Source organism: Alosa alosa, chromosome 17 (genome assembly GCF_017589495.1).
Source record: "Alosa alosa isolate M-15738 ecotype Scorff River chromosome 17, AALO_Geno_1.1, whole genome shotgun sequence".
Lineage (NCBI taxonomy): Eukaryota > Metazoa > Chordata > Actinopteri > Clupeiformes > Clupeidae > Alosa > Alosa alosa.
The window spans coordinates 20,044,825-20,064,124 of record NC_063205.1 but is presented as its reverse complement, the minus strand read 5'-3'; the positions used below and the strand labels follow the sequence as shown (position 1 = coordinate 20,064,124).

Sequence of the window (19,300 nt, the reverse complement as noted above, 5' to 3'; positions counted from 1 at the left end):
TTAAGTGTACAATCGAGCATAGTGCTGCAGCTATCCCTTTTATTCATGTGTATGAGGGGAACCAGATATATTCTTTAGTTGGATTATAATTTCAAAACTTCACTGATACACTAACTTTTGGTTTTAAAATAACTGTGGCCTACCTCATCAACAAACAGTATTTTTTTTATCTCTCTTTACCTATACAGGACACTATTTCATGGATCTAATTTAATCTAATTTCATAATTTAGATTTGTGATTGAGGATGGTGATGGATGACAACAAAATGTCCATTAGTGAGATTGGGCCTAAATTATTATTTGATAGGGGCAGTAACAGATATCCACCACAAGATGTCAGTGTTGCGTTCAAATTATTTATATGACCTCATGAGGGTGTGAGTGGTGTATAGAAAGGCCAGTTGATGATGTGCAGATTGCTACCTGCAGATCAATGAACTGATGTATAGGGATTAGATGGATTATGAAGATCTTTTATCAGAGTCACTATTACTTCCTTCTTACCGGAAAGTACACTGATGATGGAGGCAGGGCAGGTCGACAGCATTGAACGTTGACAAAATGGATGCATTTTATTCTTAATTAAAATGCATCCATAATATTCCCAACACTTCAACCTGCAGCAATACTTTATAAATGATTCAAAGTCAAAATAGCTAAACAAATGTTTTTTTTTTATTGTGGTAATCTAATGGTGAAGTTACCCTAAGGCTCAGCTCACACTGAAATGAAGTTACTTTTAGTTAATATATTGATTGGAATTTACCAAAGCCGTTTTATTTTTGTACTCTCAATTGTCCTTCTTGATTTACTCTTTACTGGTAGTGTACATACCCAAGTCGTTTTAATCGTATAAGTATAGATACTCTTTCCATCCCATGAGGGAAATTTGGTCTGCATTTATCCCATCCGAATTAGTGAAACACACAGAGCACACAGTGAGGTGAAGCACACACACACATATTGAATCAACAAAAATTGCTGCTAAAAAGGTTCTTGTTTTGTAGTGCTGGTCCGTAGGCAATCAACTGTATCCCAAAAAATAGGCCACATGTCTGTAATTCAGTTGTCAGTCATATTTTTATTTTATTTCAGGTTGGCTACCCACAATGAAAAAAACAAATATTTCCCAGCCACTCTACTATGCAATTTGCTTGCACGGGCGGATTATGAACTTTCGGGCCCCTGGGCCCAGATGTATTAAGGGCCCCCCACTTATTTTTAACTTTTTTAATTTGTTTGATGTGATTTCCTGTATTCTGGTGCATTTTGGGGATGGCCAATACTAAATTCAATCAGATTCATAACCTACATCTTGATTTGTTGATATTGAGGCAATGATTCCATACAAAAGCTTGGGCTTCAGGGCCCCCTGATCTCTTGGGCCCCTAGGTCTGGGCCTGGTAGGCCCGTGCAGTAATCCATCCCTGTTTGCTTGTCCGAAATACAATTTGACTAATGAAATATCTGAAATTAGATATTGTGTTTTAAAGCCGAATTATTATTGTATTGTATTGTTATCTAAATTGGGCACCTGATGGCTTTGACCTTTTCCTGTCCATCTCTGTATTTATTGACAATCAACAGCAACCCCCAACACTCACCACCAGAAGTGTTGTTTTGTTGTTTGTTTTGTATTAATTACCTGTATTACAAAATGTCTATGCCTCTATAATATTATGAATGAAATGTGCGTTGTTTGGAAGAAAGTGGAGGTGTGACTGACTTTAGCCCCCTAATTCCATTAGAGTAGCCATGCTCTACAGCTGATCCCCCCCCCCCACCTTGTCCGTTCGATTCGGGAGATCCAGCTAAGAGGAACTGTCCCCCGCTCCCCCCTTTCCCTTCTCACACAGCTTATGTGCACGGGACCTTCTCATGCAGCAGGGGCGCCAATTTGTCAATTCCCCACACAGTGAAATGATAGTATTCTAGAAAACCACTTAGCGGCGCAGATGCAAGTGCGGAGCAAGATAGTTCGTCGCACTTAAGGGGGATTTTGACCCCCTCGGTGTGGAGCACTCAATTGGTCAGACACAACATTGGAAACCCCCCAATCGCCATTGCGTTATATTATATTTGAAAAAAATAGTAGCTGGAACTGACACAAACATCGTGAAGGATACAGTGAACAGTGGCAGCTACATCAACACGGCAGTAAGATGAACTTTAAGGTAGGATACGTATTTTAATTTCTGAACTATTTCTATTGTAGGCTACAATTTAATTTTGTGTTTTGTCACGCAGTGCCTTTTAAGAAGTCGTGCTTGTGAGAGGTCGCCTAGAGTAGCCTAGACTATAGTTCACTTTACTAGGCTACGTGGATGCAGTCTATTTGGGAAGATAATGCAAGTAGCCTATATCGCCTATTCATGTGGCAGAAAACGGCCTCAATGTGAGCAAACATCTAAAGGCTAAATAGCAAACGATGTCAGCATGACCGCTGTGACTTCTGGTTCAAATTATGATAGCCCAAAACTGCTGTTCACAGATATGGGTTCTTCATTCGCTTAATATGCCGCTCGTGTAATTTAGCCTAAGTGGTACTATCTGCAGTATTTACATATAGCATAGGCCTGCTATAGTTTACTGTTTGTGCTTACTTTTAACCACATCTGAGTTCGTATGTCCAAGAGTGACGTCGACAAAAGACACAAGTTTCTCTGTTGTTGTTACAGAGATCCTACAGTGCGTCGTCTCTCAGCTGTTGCTGTTCTAGACACTTCTAGAAGTGTCAAGATGCTAGGTGCCAGGTTTCCCCTCCGTGTGCAGTGGAAATCTGGAATTTGGGCAGATGCCAGAGGGGCCGCGGGCACTCGTGGGCCGTTTGGCAGGGTTGACGAAATGACTGATGTGTGGTCTTAATGCAACATTTTACTAGGGATGTCCTGATACCATTTTTTTTCAAACCGAGTACGAGTATTAACATTTGTGTACTTGCCGATACCTAGTACCGCTACCGATATTTCTACCACAAAATAATTTCCTTCTCTACTCTGGTTGTTACAATAAGCCTAAAATAGATCAATATGAGTATCAGATAAAAAATATAATAGCAGGCTATTTCAAACCAAGAATAAACAAACAATTATGTCTAAAACAAGCCTCTAGGCCTACACTGGCACTGTCTCCACATATTAATTAAACAAATGATTAACTAGACTATTTTGCTGTCTCTCACTAAAATCTGATAGGGCAACAAAACATTATCCCACGTGACCCTACTGTAGAGACCGTTGTAAAATTGGTGTGGCTCCTTTAAGTGTGTGGACCGAGTGGCTAGTGAGAGAGGAAAAGAGAGATAGATTTCACCTAAAATGCCGTGTTCGTGTGGAACCAAGGCCAAAACAATAATAAACTTTAACGCTTTCACAAAAACGGTCGTTGTGTGGACATGGCCTAAGAGAGCACTTTTGGCTGACGGTGAAAAATGAGAAAAGCTAACTTCGTACTATGTTAACTGCATGACGGTAAGACACGTTTTTATTATGGAGTGGCCGGCTCTGATGATATAGTAATTTTTTTTATGCATTAGGGTTGTGCATTGATATGTCCATGTTTTGGTGCAGTTATTTATAGCATGGGAGTTTACATTCACCATTCCTGGGGCTATCAAAAGTGTGTGTTCTTTCTGTGCATCAAAAGTTCGATCAGCCCCACATGGCTTGTTAAACTTTTAATCTTAGTACACATAACTATTTAATATAAGTCTAAAAAGGGTCAGTATCACAACCTACATGTAGCCTGTAGGCCCGCTTACTGTATCATCACTCACATTTGGCTTTAGCCAGTTAAAGTGAATTCATTGTTGAATCTCTCCCTTCTGGTCCCTTTTTCCCAGGCTTTGGACAATGTGCCCCTCCTCATGTACATCCTGGCAGCTAAAACAATACTCCTGTGTCTGGCCTTCGCTGCGGCAAAGATGTACCAGCAGAGGAGACTCGAGGCGGCCATGAAGAAGGAAAACGAGGAAAAGCGCAAACTGGCATATCAGACACAAGATCTCCTTGATAACAAAAAGAATGACTGATACAGAACTGGCTAGACAGATGTGGTGAGGTCTAAGTTTTATACTACAATATGGTGTGGTATGATTGGAGGTGGGGGGCACTTCTCATTTGTTGAGGGTAGGGTGGATACCTAAATGGATACTTAAATGTTGATTTCACCTGTGTTTCTTGGGGGTTACCTAGTAACAAGGCATAGCAGGAGGCATAGGACTATGGTCCATGCAGAAGGGTGAGCTAAGGAGAATTTGTTGAGTGTTAGGAACATAATTTTGGGGCATTATGATATTTGTCACAGAGTGAGATGGAGGACATTTGTCAACGACCTATGCACCCTGGAAGAGCAATGGGCTTAAATCAAGTAAGTCATGATATTTGTCAGATGGTCATAAATAGAGAGGTGTGCTCAGAGTAAGTCCATATCCTCATCATTGATTTGATGAACGAGGTTGTAAATTGTCCTTGCTGGACTTTGTTACCTTGTTTTTGTTTTATTTTACCAAGGGTCCCTCAGTTGCTTGTTTGATATCAGGAAATCAATAGTTCATTCACTTTCTAAGAGTTGTGTAGTTCTTAACACATGTTAGGCTAGATTTGAATTGAATGATTTAAAAAAAAAAATCCTTAACGCTCTTCATTTTCATGAACTTTTTTCATCAATTACAGTAAAATAATATTTATTTATAATATTTATTATTTATTTATAATATAATTATATTATTAACAATAGTTATTTTACACTAGTGATTGAGTGTCAGTTTGAGCTCCCCACGATCATGAGATAAAGTGCTTGGTATAATTGTATACCAGAGTAAAACCTTTGGTTAAACTCTGATCTGAGTGGTGGTATTGGTTTTGCAGTCCGTCTTAAAACATCCTACATTGGATTGTGTTAAATTTGCTGAATATTAAACAATGTAATCATCCACTCTTTACACTTAACATTAAGGGTCCTAATTTGAATTATGTGCAACGTCTTAAGTCTAACTAAAGCTAATTCAATAACTGGGCAAAATCAACTTGCCAATGTAACACCATGGCAAGACCTTAATTTCAACTGTGTCACCATGGCAAGTCAGCTCAATGCTCTCGCATACCAATCTCTCACTCATTCAGTTCATGCATGAGAACGTTGCTTGTTGATAGTCTGTGTTTTCCCACCATTGAAATTAGAGCCCTATAAGTTATTTTGTTTATGTGTCCCCTTTTAGCAGACATTTAATTTAGCCACGAGGATGGACGGTCCACCCTAGAGCACGGGTGGAGGTCTGACTGAAGAGACGGTTGAGGATGTTGCCCTGGCAACAGCCAATCAGATAACCATTGTACCAACTATTCTGTGTGCCAGGAGAGCTCAGAGTGCCAACACAGAAGACCGATGTTTTTTTATACAATAATAATAATAATGGTAATTTATTATTGCTCACATTTGTAAATAAAGCGCTCTTTTTTTCTACTGGTGGTTCTTTCACACTCTGGTGTTTCATGGGCTACCTGACCTGTGGTTCAGTTAGATTAAGTGTACTATCGAGCATAGTGCTGCAGCTATCCCTTTTATTCATGTGGATGAGGGAAAGCAGAGATATTCTTTAGTTGGATTATGATGTCAAAACTTCACTGATAAACTAACTTTTGGTTTTAAAATAACTGGCCTACCTCATCAACACACAGTATTTATTTTACCTATACAGGACACTATTTCATGGATCTAATTTAATCTAATTTCATAATTTAGATTTGTAATGGGGGATGGTGTTGGGTGACAACAAAGGTCCATTAGTGAGATTGGCCTAAATTATGATTTGATAGGGACAGTAACAGATATCCACCACAAGATGTCAGTGTTGCTTTCAGATAATTTATTTGTCTATATGACCTCATGAGGGTGTGAGTGGTGTTGCATAGAAAGGCCAGTTGATGATGTGCAGATTGCTACCTGCAGATCAATGAACTGATTTATAGGTATTAAATGGATTATGAATGATGATGGACTGATGATGGAGGCAGGGCAGGTCGACAGCATTGAACGTTGATGACCCATGGATGTATTTTATTCTTAATATCCAACACTTCAACCTGCAGCATTACTTTAAAAATGATGAATGTCTTAATAGCTAAAAAAGATGTTATCCATTTGTATTGTGGTAATATAATGGTGAAGTTACCCTAAGGCTCAGCTCAGTTAGTTTTAGTTATATTGATTGGAATTTCCCCAAGCCGTTTTATTTTTGTACTCTCAATTGTCTTTATTGATTTACTCCTTACTGGTAGTGTACACCCAATTCCTCTTTGGTATGGCAGGGGTACGGTACGAAAGCAACCCATCCTAAGTTAAACCTAAAATAAAGGTTATCCTGACCTCTGGTCTTAGCTTCTACCTATTTTGCCTATTTAGAAAACTTCAAATACTGCATTAAACTTAAGGTAGGACTACAAACCAAATCCTTTTGATCTGAAAACGTATCCAATGTAATCCAAACGTGTCTTTGTTTTGTTGTCAAGTCAGGTTTGAAAGGCATGCTCTGGTTGCTAATTTGTAACCTCAATCCCACAAGACAAAACTTGATTTGAATATTGTTTCTCTTTTGATTACACTGTGTAGCAGATCAGTCTTAACAAATACTTTGCGGTCTAATGAATTGTTGCTTAATTATACATATTACATAATTAAAACACTGCAAGTGTCTTGGTTGCCAAAAATGATGTAATGTGCCGAACTTTACTGTGCCAGATATGTGAAATTTGATAGATTACTGGCTTAAAGGTGCTTTATGGAGAAAAGGAGAAGGTTAGAGTTATGTCAGGCCTCTTTCACAGTTGAGTTGAAAGAAACTAGGATAAAAAACATTGCAATACTGCATTGTGTTTCATATCTATCTAAATCTGGTTTCTAAAAGGCTTGATTTAAATGTGTATACTTAACACTGTCTTAATAGATTGTAGACTGTAGGCATTCATTTTGTATTCTGCACAATTAAAGAAAATCAACTTCACAACACATTCTTTGGTATAGATAATTTTATTTAGGTTGAAATCCAGTGCTTACGAGCAAGATATCTTTATTCAAAATGGATTTCCTAGCACATCAAAAAGAGCTACATAATGTTTTTCTTACCACTTATGTAAAATGAACCCACTTGTGTAAATTAACTCAACGTTGTCAAATATCCTACCGTCCTCCTTCCAGGTTTGGTATGACAAGTCATAATGAATCACCTACTCATCTCCTATCTAATTGTGCGCAGTTCTAGCTAGTCTGAGTTGTCTAAGTAGCGTAGTATAGGTTAAGGCTTCCCTCTTAAAGTGCACCATGCGGTTAGACTCATACATGTCTGCGGTAATCTCGACAGGACATAACTGGTCAGACCCTTTTGGAGATGACGACACAGAGCTACGTTTGAGTCAGAGATGATAAAAGTTTTTGTTTGTTTGTTTGTATGTTTGTTTTACATTACAGACGACACAAAGATCATAGTGGCAAATACGGAAAAAAGAACCTCCCCCATAACCTTGAGAGGCTGTACAATGCAAGACACAATCATCCACTGGACACAAAAGACACAGTATTTTACAGCGGTTAACACAACTGCTCTCACACACCTGTCTGGAAGGGGCAGAGCTGTATTCAGCACAGGAGATGGAGGCGTCAAAGCCCCACACAAAACAGCTAGTACAGTCCATCTTCCTCCGTCTCACAGTTGTCCTGGATCACAAACAGAGCAAAAGACAAAAAAGAAAAAAAAAGAGACACAATATCTGCTGTGATTTTTTTTAGAAAAACAAACAAAACAGTTTACAATGTTATGACCATATCCCAGATGCGACGGATCTCCGGTCCTCTGCGTATGCTAGAGGGAGATGGGGAGTGGGAGAGAGGAAAAGTGTATTTTCGGATGAGGAGTTGCTGCTGGCGTCTCTGGCTGTGATGTGTGTGGGGGGCAGACTCCCCCCCCCCCCCACCCAGCGCCCCCTGGTGCTTGGGATGACAAATAGAGAGACAGCAGCTTCATGGCGACCACCGCCGCCACAGGCTTTTGAAAAAACTCTGGACCTTGACGCCGGGGCGGCTCACTGCGTGACGGCGGGGGCGAAGTCTGGGCGGCGGGTCTGGATGATCTTGGGGCGCGCGCGCTGCTTGCCCCCCTCGCCACCGTCCGCTCCGCCGTCGGCCTCGCCCTCCGAGCTGTCCTCCTCGGTCTCGCACACGTGGACGATCACGCTGGGGGTGGTGGGTGTGCCGGTGTGGAGCTCGTACTGCTCCCCTACAGGAGAGAGAGGAGAGGGGGAGAGGAAGGTGAGAACGGGGGCCTGTGTCTGCACAGGTGTGACCGCTGGGGACACATGAGGGTTGCCAAGCATTGTTAATTCACATGTGACTGCTGAGAATGTCATGTACTTGCCTGTGTGTGTGTGTGTGTGTGTGTGTGTGTGTGTGTGTGTGTGTGTGTGTGTGTGTGTGTGTGTGATAAAGAGAGAGAGATATAGTGTGAATGAGTAATTGAGAGAGTGAATAATTGAGTGAGTGAGTGAGTGAGTGAATGAGTGAGTGAGTAATTGAGTGAGTGAGTGGGTGAGTGAGTGAGTAATGAATGAATTAGCAATTGTATGAGTAAGTGAGTGAGTCATGAAATGAGGGATTGAGTAAGAGAGAATTTTGAGCGTACATGTCAAACTCCCCTTTCTGTGCTCTGTGCCCTGTGAATCTGTCTGGGGCCTGTCACACACAAGTCTGCGTTCAGTGGGAGCGTAAAGATGTTGCTATCTGTCTGTGAGCACGTTAACGTACCTGGCCCCAGTTTGGAGACGGCACGCAGCAGATCGTAGTTGATAAGCGGCTGGGCGTCGGGCGTCTGCTGCCAGCCCACCGGAGGGGACGCCGGAGGGGAGATGAGGAACTGCTTGTCCGGCTTGGGAGGCTGCAGGCTGGGGCTGCCAATGTGGACCGACTGCAGACACACACACACACACACACACACACACAGGATGAAGAGAGGCATTAAGAAATACAGTAAGGACCACTAGTTCTAGTGAAGTCAAACCAGCATATCTACGTGCGCAGGGAAAGAGTGTGAGAGGGAAAGATATATATATATATATTGAGAGAGAGTGGGAAACATAGTAAAGCAGTAATAAGTCTTAGTCAAAAAGCATTTGGCAAAGTAGAATAGAGAATGTGAGAGGTGAAGAAGGGACAGGAAAGAAGAACAACACAGAGAAGGCCACAGAAGAGACAGAATGACAATGAAAGTAGAATGTACTGTACACGAGGAACCATTTTATACACAAGAAGATAGATAGGGTGAGAAAGAGAGAGGTCCAGAAAAGCACATCATTTGTATCCTCCAGGAGTATTAATGACTTCATGAAGCGCAAAACCTGAGGTAAATGAGCTGTGAAATTGAGAGCTCTAACCATGGTAACCCTGAGCCAAAAAAGGGCGTCGCCAAGACACTTCAGAATTCAAAAAATCGGTTTTATACTTCAGGCCGAAGCTGCGTTGATTACTTTTTCTGACAGTTATAGAATATCCATATAGAGTACAACATTGTCAACATTTCAAAAGAAATATATAGAAATATTCTAGTTGCACTCAGTTATAAGGTAAAGACGATGGACAAAAGATGAAAATCGGGTTTCACGAATAAGGCGAATTAAGCAAGATCCTCTTGGGGGTTTTGCATGAAATGACAATGTGTAGGTGTGTGCCTGAGTGTGTGTGCTTGGGCTATAAGCATGAAAAACTGTGTCCACAGTCACACACATTGCTATGTGTAGTGAATATTTCAATAACCAGTAAGACATTTTCACCGAATATAATTGGGTGTGTGTGTTTGTGTGTGTGTGTTACTTTCTAATCAGTTTAAGGGGTCCTCACCTGTGCAAAGTACAGGCGCATCTCTTTGCCGTTGAAGTCAGTCTTGTGCAGCTTCTCGCGAGCCTCAGCCGCGGCGAGGGCATCCGTGAAGTTGATGCGCACGCGCCGGAAACTCTTGAAGAACTGGAACGTTGTGCCGGCATCGAAGGCCAGGAACACGGCTTCAAACCGAGCCTGAAGATCCATAACACACACACACACACACACAAACACACCAACCACACATTTGGAAAGGAATTAAGAACAAAATTAGAAATCTATGGCTGAATATCACTGACTCTGTACACCTTCAAGACTCTTCAGAGAATCTTCACAGGTGGTTGACCTCTACAAATGTCACCACCAAACAAGGCTGTTGGTTGTACAAACAATCCAGATCAAATCTTCCTGATATCAGACTAAATATTTACAGCACTTTGGATGGAATCTGAATTATGTAAGTGGTGGTTGCGTTGCCATTATGGAATAATTGCCGCCGCGACCACAAAGGACAGATCCAATCCTAAAAGCTGTATTGTGTACAGACACCACAGGCCCTTTTTTCCACTGCTATGGAGACTACTGGTCCTTACCCGGACTTCAGGTTGACTGAACACATCCTGATCCACCAGTGCCGCTACCAGGCAGAACCGATTACACTTTGTCATTTTCAAATGCATGATGGGGAAAAAAAGCAGGATGGCACCAACCAATGAAATCAAAGCTGTGGAGTGGACTTTAACAAATGATCAGTAGAACTGAGGGAAAAAAATATTATTCTTTAAGTCCGTTCTTCGTTTACTGAGTCCTTTTAAGCATGTGAGTGCCAGAGTCAAATAAACACACAAAGAAGTAACACTAAGACGTGCAATCCAACTGTCGTTCACAGTGCAACGTTAACAAAAAAAAAGCTTTCTCTTTTTTCCAGAGATCCAGTCTGTCATCCACCTTATCCAGTCATAAAACAGGTCCCAAGAATTCAAACAAGTATAAGTAGGTGTTGAACACACACACACACAGTCCTCTCTTGAGATTTCACTCTTGTCTGCTAAATAGGGAGGCTCTATGTTTGCCCTGCTACTTATATGAGGGTAGACAGAGGCCAGTCCCGCCCCTTCACTCCTTTCTTGATCTCTCTCTCGTACACACACACACACACACACACACACACACACACACACACTCATTCGTACATTCTCAGGGCATGGGAGGTGTGTCTTTTTACCTTCCAACTCTTGTGCTGCTCTCGCTCTCCCCCTCCCCCTCTCCCTCTTGAGCTGACTAATCCCTCGTTCACACAGAAAGCAAAGGGACTGGAAACTAATGACATCACCCTCTGAAAGCCTGGCTGTCCACCTGTTAATCTCTCCTCCTCTCTCTCACCCTCTCTCTCTCTCGCACTGTCCTGCTCTGCTTCTCTCTCTCTCTCTCTCTCTCGCTCTCTCTCTTACTCTCGTTCTTTCCTATACTCTCTATGTCGGTCAATTGTTCTGTCCTATTCCTTGCTCTCACATTCTCATCCTCTGACCACGGTTTGGCTTGTGTTCGGTTGGCTAATGATTTATGGCCTGCTTTGTCCTATAACTCCCTGAGCTCATACATATTATCACTGCCCGTCTCCTTATATCTCTCTCTCTCTCTCTCTCGGTCTCTCTCTCGGTCTCTCTCTCTCCTTCTCCTGGCCTCATTGGGTGGGTGCGGAGTGACTAGGTAGGGTATGAATAGGTTTGAGCGGTGCGCTCAGGTGTATTTTTGTCAGGTGATGACGTGCGAGTTCCACCTCCTACCAGAGATGCCATAGAGCTCTCAGTAGGACACTGACAAAGCAGAGCACTGATAAGCCCCTAAAACTCTCTCTCTCACTCACACACACAGACACACTCTCACTCTTTATCGCTCTCTCTCTCTCTCTCTCTCTCTCTCACACACACACACACACACACAAACAAACACATACACACAGACATGATGGACAATAACTGTGTATTTACAGTGCTTATGCCACAGTCGTGTGTGTGTGTGTGTGTGTGTGTGTGTGTGTGTGTGTGTGTTCAATGTGAGTGTGTGTCTCTGAGGACAGTGCCAGTGCTTGGAGCCCTCCTCCTTTCCCTGCCCTTCCCCCCATTGATGAGAGGATGGAAATATGGAAATATGAAACCAAAATAAGGAGGTGGAAAAATGCAGGCAGGGAAACACAGGTGTGTTATGCAAAGCAGGGTGGACAGAGGAGAGGAGGAGAGGAAGACAGACACGGCAGCTCTGCAGATATTTAACCTCCTGACAAACATACACACACACACACACACACACACACACACACACACACACACACAGAACATGAGCACACAAATATACACGCACACACACACACACACAAACAGAACATGAGCACACAAACATGCATGCACACACACACACACACTCGCGCAAAAACACACACACGCAAAAACACACACACACACACACTCACACTCACGCACACACACACACACACACACAGACACACAAACACACACAAACACTCACTATATATGTACTGTATATGGTTGACACACGCACACACATAGCCTAGATTATATACATTAATTTTGGGCTTTACCAATTTCATTTCAAAGTATAATCTGCAGGTTACATTCAATGTCAGTGTTAAAACCAAAAAGACTGACTGCCAAAGACAAATAAATTGCCTACAGATTCTCAAGGGTGAGCTGCAGAACTGGCGCTACCTACCTACCAGCAGAGGACATACACACACACACACACACACACACACTGTGGCTGAAGTACTTCATTACATAACAGTGCTAACCCAGCACACACACACTCTCTTGGAGTACAGCGAGGACTGAGGCTGAGCCACACTTGTCTATCTGTGCATGGAGAAACAAACACGGTTGGCCCTTATTGTAGTCAAGCATGGCTCTCACCTCTCCACAGCATGGCAAAGCAGCATAGGGAACATGCAGACACTGTACACTCACACACACACACACACACACACACACACACACACACAAACACACAAACACACACAGAGGTTTGATATTGGAAGACTCAAAAAAATGGGACGCACAGGTATGGAGAAATGTACAAGCACACACACACACACACACACACACACACATTTGTCAACAATGTTTACAATCCTGTAGTGCATTAACACACATGCTCTCAATTTCTATCTCCCTTGAAATGGTGCCATAAAAACACACACACAGACACACACACACACATCCTGTTCAGGGATGCACTGCAAAGCAGGTTTCTGTTTGAGCCACAGAGCAACTGACGCTGGTAATATTTTCCGTTTGGTAACCAGGCCTTGGGTGTAGAGTTACTTGAGAATGGTAATAAATGGCCAGCCCTCCTCGCTGTGCGCCTTTGACCATCTTCCTTTCTCAGAGTGCAGATTACACAGATAGGATCCCACTACCAGGATCTCCCAAGTGCTCAACTCTATTGCCTTTGTAACTATAATGCGTTCATTCATTGGTGCACTGGAATGCAGTGCGGGAGTCCTCTGTTGCCCCTGGTCGGTGTCATGATCATATGACAATGTGTCATCAATATGACTTATCACTTGTCATGTAATTCCACACTGAGAGACATGCAATGGGTGTGAAAGCACCAAAGCACTATGCTTCACACCCTGAGGTCAAATACATGCGGCAGCATATCTGTGACTTGACAATGTTGTGCTGTGAATGTTGCAAAGTGCATGTAGGTATTAGGCAATGACGAATTGTTCAGGTAAATCACCCATTTCACAAAGCAATGCTCTGACTTGTGTCTGTGTCCATTGTATTCAGGAATCTCAGCCATGCTTGCAAAACCACATTCAATCTCCTATTAAACCTCTCATTTCAATCCAGCACAACACTGTCTTTGTAATCAAGCCTCAGGCATGACATCACAAGTGTAATACTAGGTAAAACCTTGTAATAAAGACACCCGGTCTAGCGCCACAAGTTCATTATCCCCTCCAAGAGGATCCTATCTGTGGCCATGTAAAAAACATTTCCATTGTGTACAGGTACAGAGGTTCTTGAGTCACAGTTTAGCATTAATTAACAGTGCTCTATTTAATGTTTTTGACTGGTGAGAACCATTTGCATTGTTTATGATGGCAGTTCTTGTATGTCTGTTTAGAGTGAGGAATAAGAAAAATGCTTTCTGTACACCCCTGGCCTGCTCTTGACGTAATCTATTTTTCTATGTATATCAAGCCCTTCCACTAAGGGGCCTTGGCAGTGTGGCCAACCAGCAGGAGGCTTTTGGAACAGGAAACGGGGTCCTGAGTAGGGTTGAATGAACAACTTATTGAGACCGGCGCATACCCATTCTATAGTAACTTGACCCTTGCGTCCAGCTGGGTTGGCTTGGAGGCAGGCCACTCGCTCCTGGGTGCCCTAACCCGGCCAGCTTGGCTGATGGAAAAAAAAGAGAGAGAGCGAGTTGAAAAAGAAAAGAGGGGAAAAAAATGAAAAGGCCTCGCCAAATGCATGACTACTCAGAAGAATGTTATGTACACAGAGTCATGCATGACTTGCTTTTCCATGGCTGGGGCGTCGTGAGGAGAGGAGATTAAGGCTCCAGGGAGAGGGAGCGGGTGCCAGCCTGGCAGGAAACAAACGCAGCACGCTGCCTTGCCATTTGACATGGTCAGACTTTAGGGGCTACGAGACCAAACATGAGCATGAATGAGCAGCGTGAGTGGCCTTTTGAGTGGCAGAATGAGTTACAGATATGAAGGAAGTGGAAAATGGGAAACATTTACTGAGATTGAGAGAGGGAGAGAGAGAGAGATCTAAAAAGTGAGAGAGACACATTTTTAATGTGTAAGGAGCACATATATATTGATGAGTATATATTATACATATATGTGTGTACATGTAAATATATATGTATAATATATACTCATCCATATATACACTATATATTCCTTCACTTTTTAGATATCTCTCTATATATATATACAGTATATAATGCATATGGCCACCTCTCTTGTAAAAAAACAGAGCATAGAGGATTTTTTGTACTTCCGCTCGATTTCTTTTCCTAAATCAGAGAGTCTGGTATCCAGGCTATTTTTTCTTAAGACTGTTGAAAGATGGCAAGTTACATAGATGTCTATACATCTTTTGCAGGTGACTAACTCAGTATAAGTAGGCTAACAATAAGTTTTAGAGCAATTGAGCACTTTACCCCATATAGACCTTTTTTGGATTTTGAGACCAACATATTTCATTTGACATGGGAGAGAGACTTGAGAAGATGCTTTGCACTCCATGGACGCACCCTACTGTACATCACATTTGGAAAGAAATCCTAAAGGGCCATTCCCACCAGAAACGATAAGATGATTATAACTTTAACGCGTCCACACTAACCAACAACAAGGAAAGTCTCTCCTCTTGTTGATGAATGTGATGGCTATAAAATTTGATGGATTCTGATTGACTGTCAGCTTTTTATTGTTCTCAAAATGGCTCTGAAAGTGATTCTCAATGGTATTGCTCTTCATGTCATTACTGTTACAGTTTATGTGCCGATATTGTCATGACTATTATTTTTCATATTTTTTTTTGTTTTGTTATTGTTATAGTTATGGTTTTTGGTGTGAACAGCCCTTAAAACCTTGCTTCCCCTGTCAAAGGGAGAGCTGCAATTTTTAAGCAGACTCCAAACTGAATATTGTATGAGAACAAAACAGGTTTTCTCCACTACAGCCAGCAACCTAATATATAACACAGTGATGTCAGTGGACACTGGACAGTGGACAAAACTCAGATCAGTTACTCAGTCTCACCGGGCAAGAATGACCCTGCACACAAACACCACAGAAACTGAGCAGGTGTAACAGCACCACACACACACACACACTTTGTTATGTGTCACTAGCACTTTGAGTCACTCTTAATTGACCCTCTTCCTGACACTGTTCTTTTGTTACTGCAGTAAAATTTTCCATTGTGCCAGTTGAGCCTATGTATAATAGGACGGCCATTTTTTTCTAACACTGGTCCTTGCCCCTCTGCTGAACTGATCTACATGAGCCATAACGTATGCTTAAAATACAATAATATATTTAACCCTGGAAGAACTGTAAAGATAGGTGGTCTACATGCCGGCAAGTGTCACAGTGATGACATAGAAATTACTATTCTAATCTAAACTTAACTGTGCAAAACTTCACAAGGCCATTCACAGACCACTGACAACCTTTGACCTCTTGAAAACTTGCAATGTAAACATGGGATATTTTACCCTGCACTGTCATGTAGGCTACCGCCTACTACAGATGGAGGTAAAAAAAAGTTTCTATGGGCTGTGCGGTTCGACTGCATGGTCTCTCTGCTAAAGTATAAAAAGCCGTGCCATTTCAGCGATCCCCTGCCCTGCCATGCTTGCGCACTGAGTTGGGCCTACTGGACCACATATTTCCGAAATGAGGACATTTTCCATCCCACGCTCGGAGTTATATGTGAGGGCCGTTTTCCATGCCGGTGTGTGTTTACCTTTTGTAAGCCAAATAATGTTTTGCTTTGGTGATTGTTCCGTAAAGGCACTGGATTGAGAGTGATACATGTGCTGCCGTGGTTACAGGCCAGCCTTGCCAGGACCAGGAGAGCGCAAACAGGTCGCATCTTGGCCAATTACTACTGAGACAGGCCACATCCAGTATGGGTGCGTAAATGTAGATAGTATGATATACGACGTTAGCTTAGGTTAGGCATCCTCGAGAAAAATGGAAGCTTCAGATATAGGCTAGCTTACATGTAATTTCATTCATTCGACAGCTGCACTAGATCACTGAAGATACCGAGTCGTTTGGCTACTCGAGAATGCCCCTCCTCATGATAGTTAACGGGCTCTAATGCAGACCGAAGTAGCCTAGTTCTTAGGCTAGATCAGAGCGAAATATATTCGCAAAACATTATCACCACTGCTGCATTCATCGGGAGCATGATCATGACATTGTTTTTTCTGCTTACGATGTCGTTTATTTACCTTCAATTGGTCGTCATTGAAGACATCCTCCAGTACTTTACATGCGATAAGCGCGTTGGGAAGGTCGGTAAGCTCTACCGCAGCCTCCCCTGCGCTGTTTTCCGACTGCTGCATTACTGGCGAACAAACAATCACTCCTTGATGCTGCCCCACTCTCGAACGTATAAACAAGCTGATTAAATAATGATTACAGCCGGGAGTTAGTTGCCATCACCGAACCTACGCAACAGGACAGCTGCTGACGCGGGACAGCTAAGACCAGCAGTAGCATGCCGGTCACCGCGAAGTAGACTAAATAAGGTCAACCCGTTTGTGATGGGACAATACTTGTCCCGCGACAAGGTAGGCTACAGCAATACTGTATGGTTGCCTCCAGAAGATGACGTTTTTGTTTTGACAGGCGGTGTCAGACACGGAGCAGCTGGTGGCTTGCTATTCCTGTTTCCGCGGTTTCCGCTGCCAGTTAGCTGTCAAAGCGCACGGTAGCCTACTGTCAGTGCAGAGCAGCTTGATCTTGCAGGTTTGCGGAATATGTCTAAAAAACTCGAGCTTAGTCTATCGCAATCGCACCTGGCATTACAACATCCAGCCTGTATAAAAAAAGGGCCAGAGATGCAGAGCTGTTACTGGGCTATGTTGCCATATGATGCCCCCTTTCGGCGAAAAGCTGTCTAAACACACATCACTGTCAGTCAACATATTGTGCTTCTGATAGGCCAAAGATTCTTCCGAAGTACTGGTGAGCCCCAAGTAGGCCTATCCCATGATAAATCCCTTACATTAAATTCTGCCCCCCACTCCTACCCCAACACCCTGAATATATTCCTTCTGATAATCACAGCAAAAATATTACATAAACATATGATATGAATGATGTCTATTATATCTAAAATAAAGGGTGTATTCCTCTTTATTCAGGGTGTGTCTGTCCAAGTGTGTCTGAATGATTGTTCTCCTTTTCTCTCACTTTCTTACTCATGCATGTGAGATGATGCAATGATGATGGAGTATGTGTATATTCTCTCAGTGCATGCACACTTTAGATGAGAGCGATGAGAAAAAGACATGAGAGAAAAAAAAACACCAACAACAAAAACTGAGAGTAAGGAGATAATCATCTTAGGCTGAACAGGCTATATACCAGTTATTACTTATGTATTACTTATTTATTTGTTATTGGCCCATAAACCATTCAATAACTGACAGGTCAAGATAGATCTGTAATCTCTGTGCCTGCATTTTTCTAATGCTAGTATCTCATCAAAACACCATTCAAATTATTGAGTTTTTCTAATGCTGGACTCTTATGAAAAAAAAGCCATACTCAAGGGAAAAAAGACAACAACAACAATAAAACATGTTTTATAGCAATTTAATGGAGAAGAAATACAACTGAAAAGCGACTTGCTGTTAGTAATTTAAAAGAAAACTTTTATTGTTGGATGATTTAAATTTAACATTATGTTCTTATTTAAAGGACAAACAGATAGATAGATAGATAGATAGATATAAAGATAGATAGATAGATAGATAGATTGATTGATTGATTGATTGATAGATTGATGGTAGATAGATCAGGCGAGAAAGGCAGAGAGGGAGGGGCAAAGAGATTGACGCATGGGCAGTAGAGGGTGACTCTTGGGGCTAGAGGGTGAATTGGAAGGCGTGCCTTGATCTTTAAAGCGATCAGCCCAGGCCTAGGAACCTCCTCCCCCCTGGAGTGGATTTATCAAGGCAAGTCATGTGGGGATCAGGGTCCAAAATTCACCATAATCCTCCAGAGAAGAGGGGAGGGGGGTGATGAGGGTGGCAGAGAGAGGGAGGGAGAGAACAACCAGTTACATCTTGGCTTGTGAGGCACCAGGGCAGTTAAGAGTTGAATAGCAGCAACAGGAGTGTTAAGCATCTCAGTGCTGTGCTGGGCTGTCCTCTTGTTGAACACAGCTCCCAGTGCTTCGCAGTGTGTGTTTGTTTTTCTCACTTACTGGTGTACTGTATCCTCTCTTTCAACATGGCGCAAGCTAAAAGCGAAACAGCGCCTTCAATCTCCGGCTCAGAGTTCTCAACGAACGGCGCACTGATCCAAGAGGCAGGGGGATCGACTTCGGAAATGGACAAGCTCCGGAATGGTGGTGAGGAAGAGGAAGAAGAGGAGGAAGTGGAATTGGCTGAGGAAGTGGATGAGGACATTGGAATGATGGGTGAAGACATGGCTGGAGGAGATTCGAACTCCATCAATGGAATCCCAGCTGCTATGGGCCCACAGGAGAGAGTGAACGAGTCGGACAAGCCGGACAAAGAAACCGAGGAGGATGATAAAGAGAGTGCCTCAACAGAGGTAGAGGGAGCAGGACACCTGGATCGAGATAAACAGCCCAGCGCCGAAGAGCCCACAGAAACACCTGAAAAGGCTCCCCCAGAACAGAC

At 42.6% G+C, this 19,300-nt stretch overlaps 2 protein-coding genes across 6 annotated transcripts; one reads left to right on the top strand and one right to left on the bottom strand.

Moving 5' to 3' along the window:
- Window positions 1–1,929: 1,929 nt before the first annotated feature.
- Window positions 1,930–5,464, top strand: LOC125310637 (small integral membrane protein 11-like). Of its 4 annotated transcripts, none has more exons than XR_007196330.1 (4): window positions 1,932–2,175; window positions 3,843–4,055; window positions 4,307–4,369; window positions 5,223–5,464. XR_007196330.1 is itself a non-coding variant. In XM_048268250.1 (3 exons), the coding sequence occupies exons 1-2, from the start codon at window positions 2,164–2,166 to the stop codon at window positions 4,029–4,031; spliced, it is 201 nt and encodes a 66-aa protein (XP_048124207.1). In that variant the 5' UTR covers window positions 1,930–2,163; the 3' UTR covers window positions 4,032–4,055; window positions 5,223–5,464. The 4 variants fall into 4 exon arrangements, 2 of the variants coding, with proteins under 2 accessions (XP_048124207.1, XP_048124206.1); XR_007196329.1 differs by having other exon boundaries at window positions 5,220–5,464; XM_048268250.1 differs by lacking the exon at window positions 4,307–4,369 and having other exon boundaries at window positions 1,930–2,175.
- A 1,547-nt stretch (window positions 5,465–7,011) lies between these two features.
- Window positions 7,012–17,515, bottom strand: rcan1b (regulator of calcineurin 1b). 2 transcript variants are annotated; one of them, XM_048268848.1, is made up of 4 exons: window positions 16,874–17,515; window positions 9,884–10,057; window positions 8,795–8,954; window positions 7,012–8,270 (listed from the first exon to the last, which is right to left on the bottom strand). In XM_048268848.1, the coding sequence occupies exons 1-4, from the start codon at window positions 16,985–16,987 to the stop codon at window positions 8,077–8,079; spliced, it is 642 nt and encodes a 213-aa protein (XP_048124805.1). In that variant the 5' UTR covers window positions 16,988–17,515; the 3' UTR covers window positions 7,012–8,076. The 2 variants fall into 2 exon arrangements, with proteins under 2 accessions (XP_048124805.1, XP_048124807.1); XM_048268850.1 differs by lacking the exon at window positions 16,874–17,515 and adding an exon at window positions 10,456–11,117.
- Window positions 17,516–19,300: the final 1,785 nt, after the last annotated feature.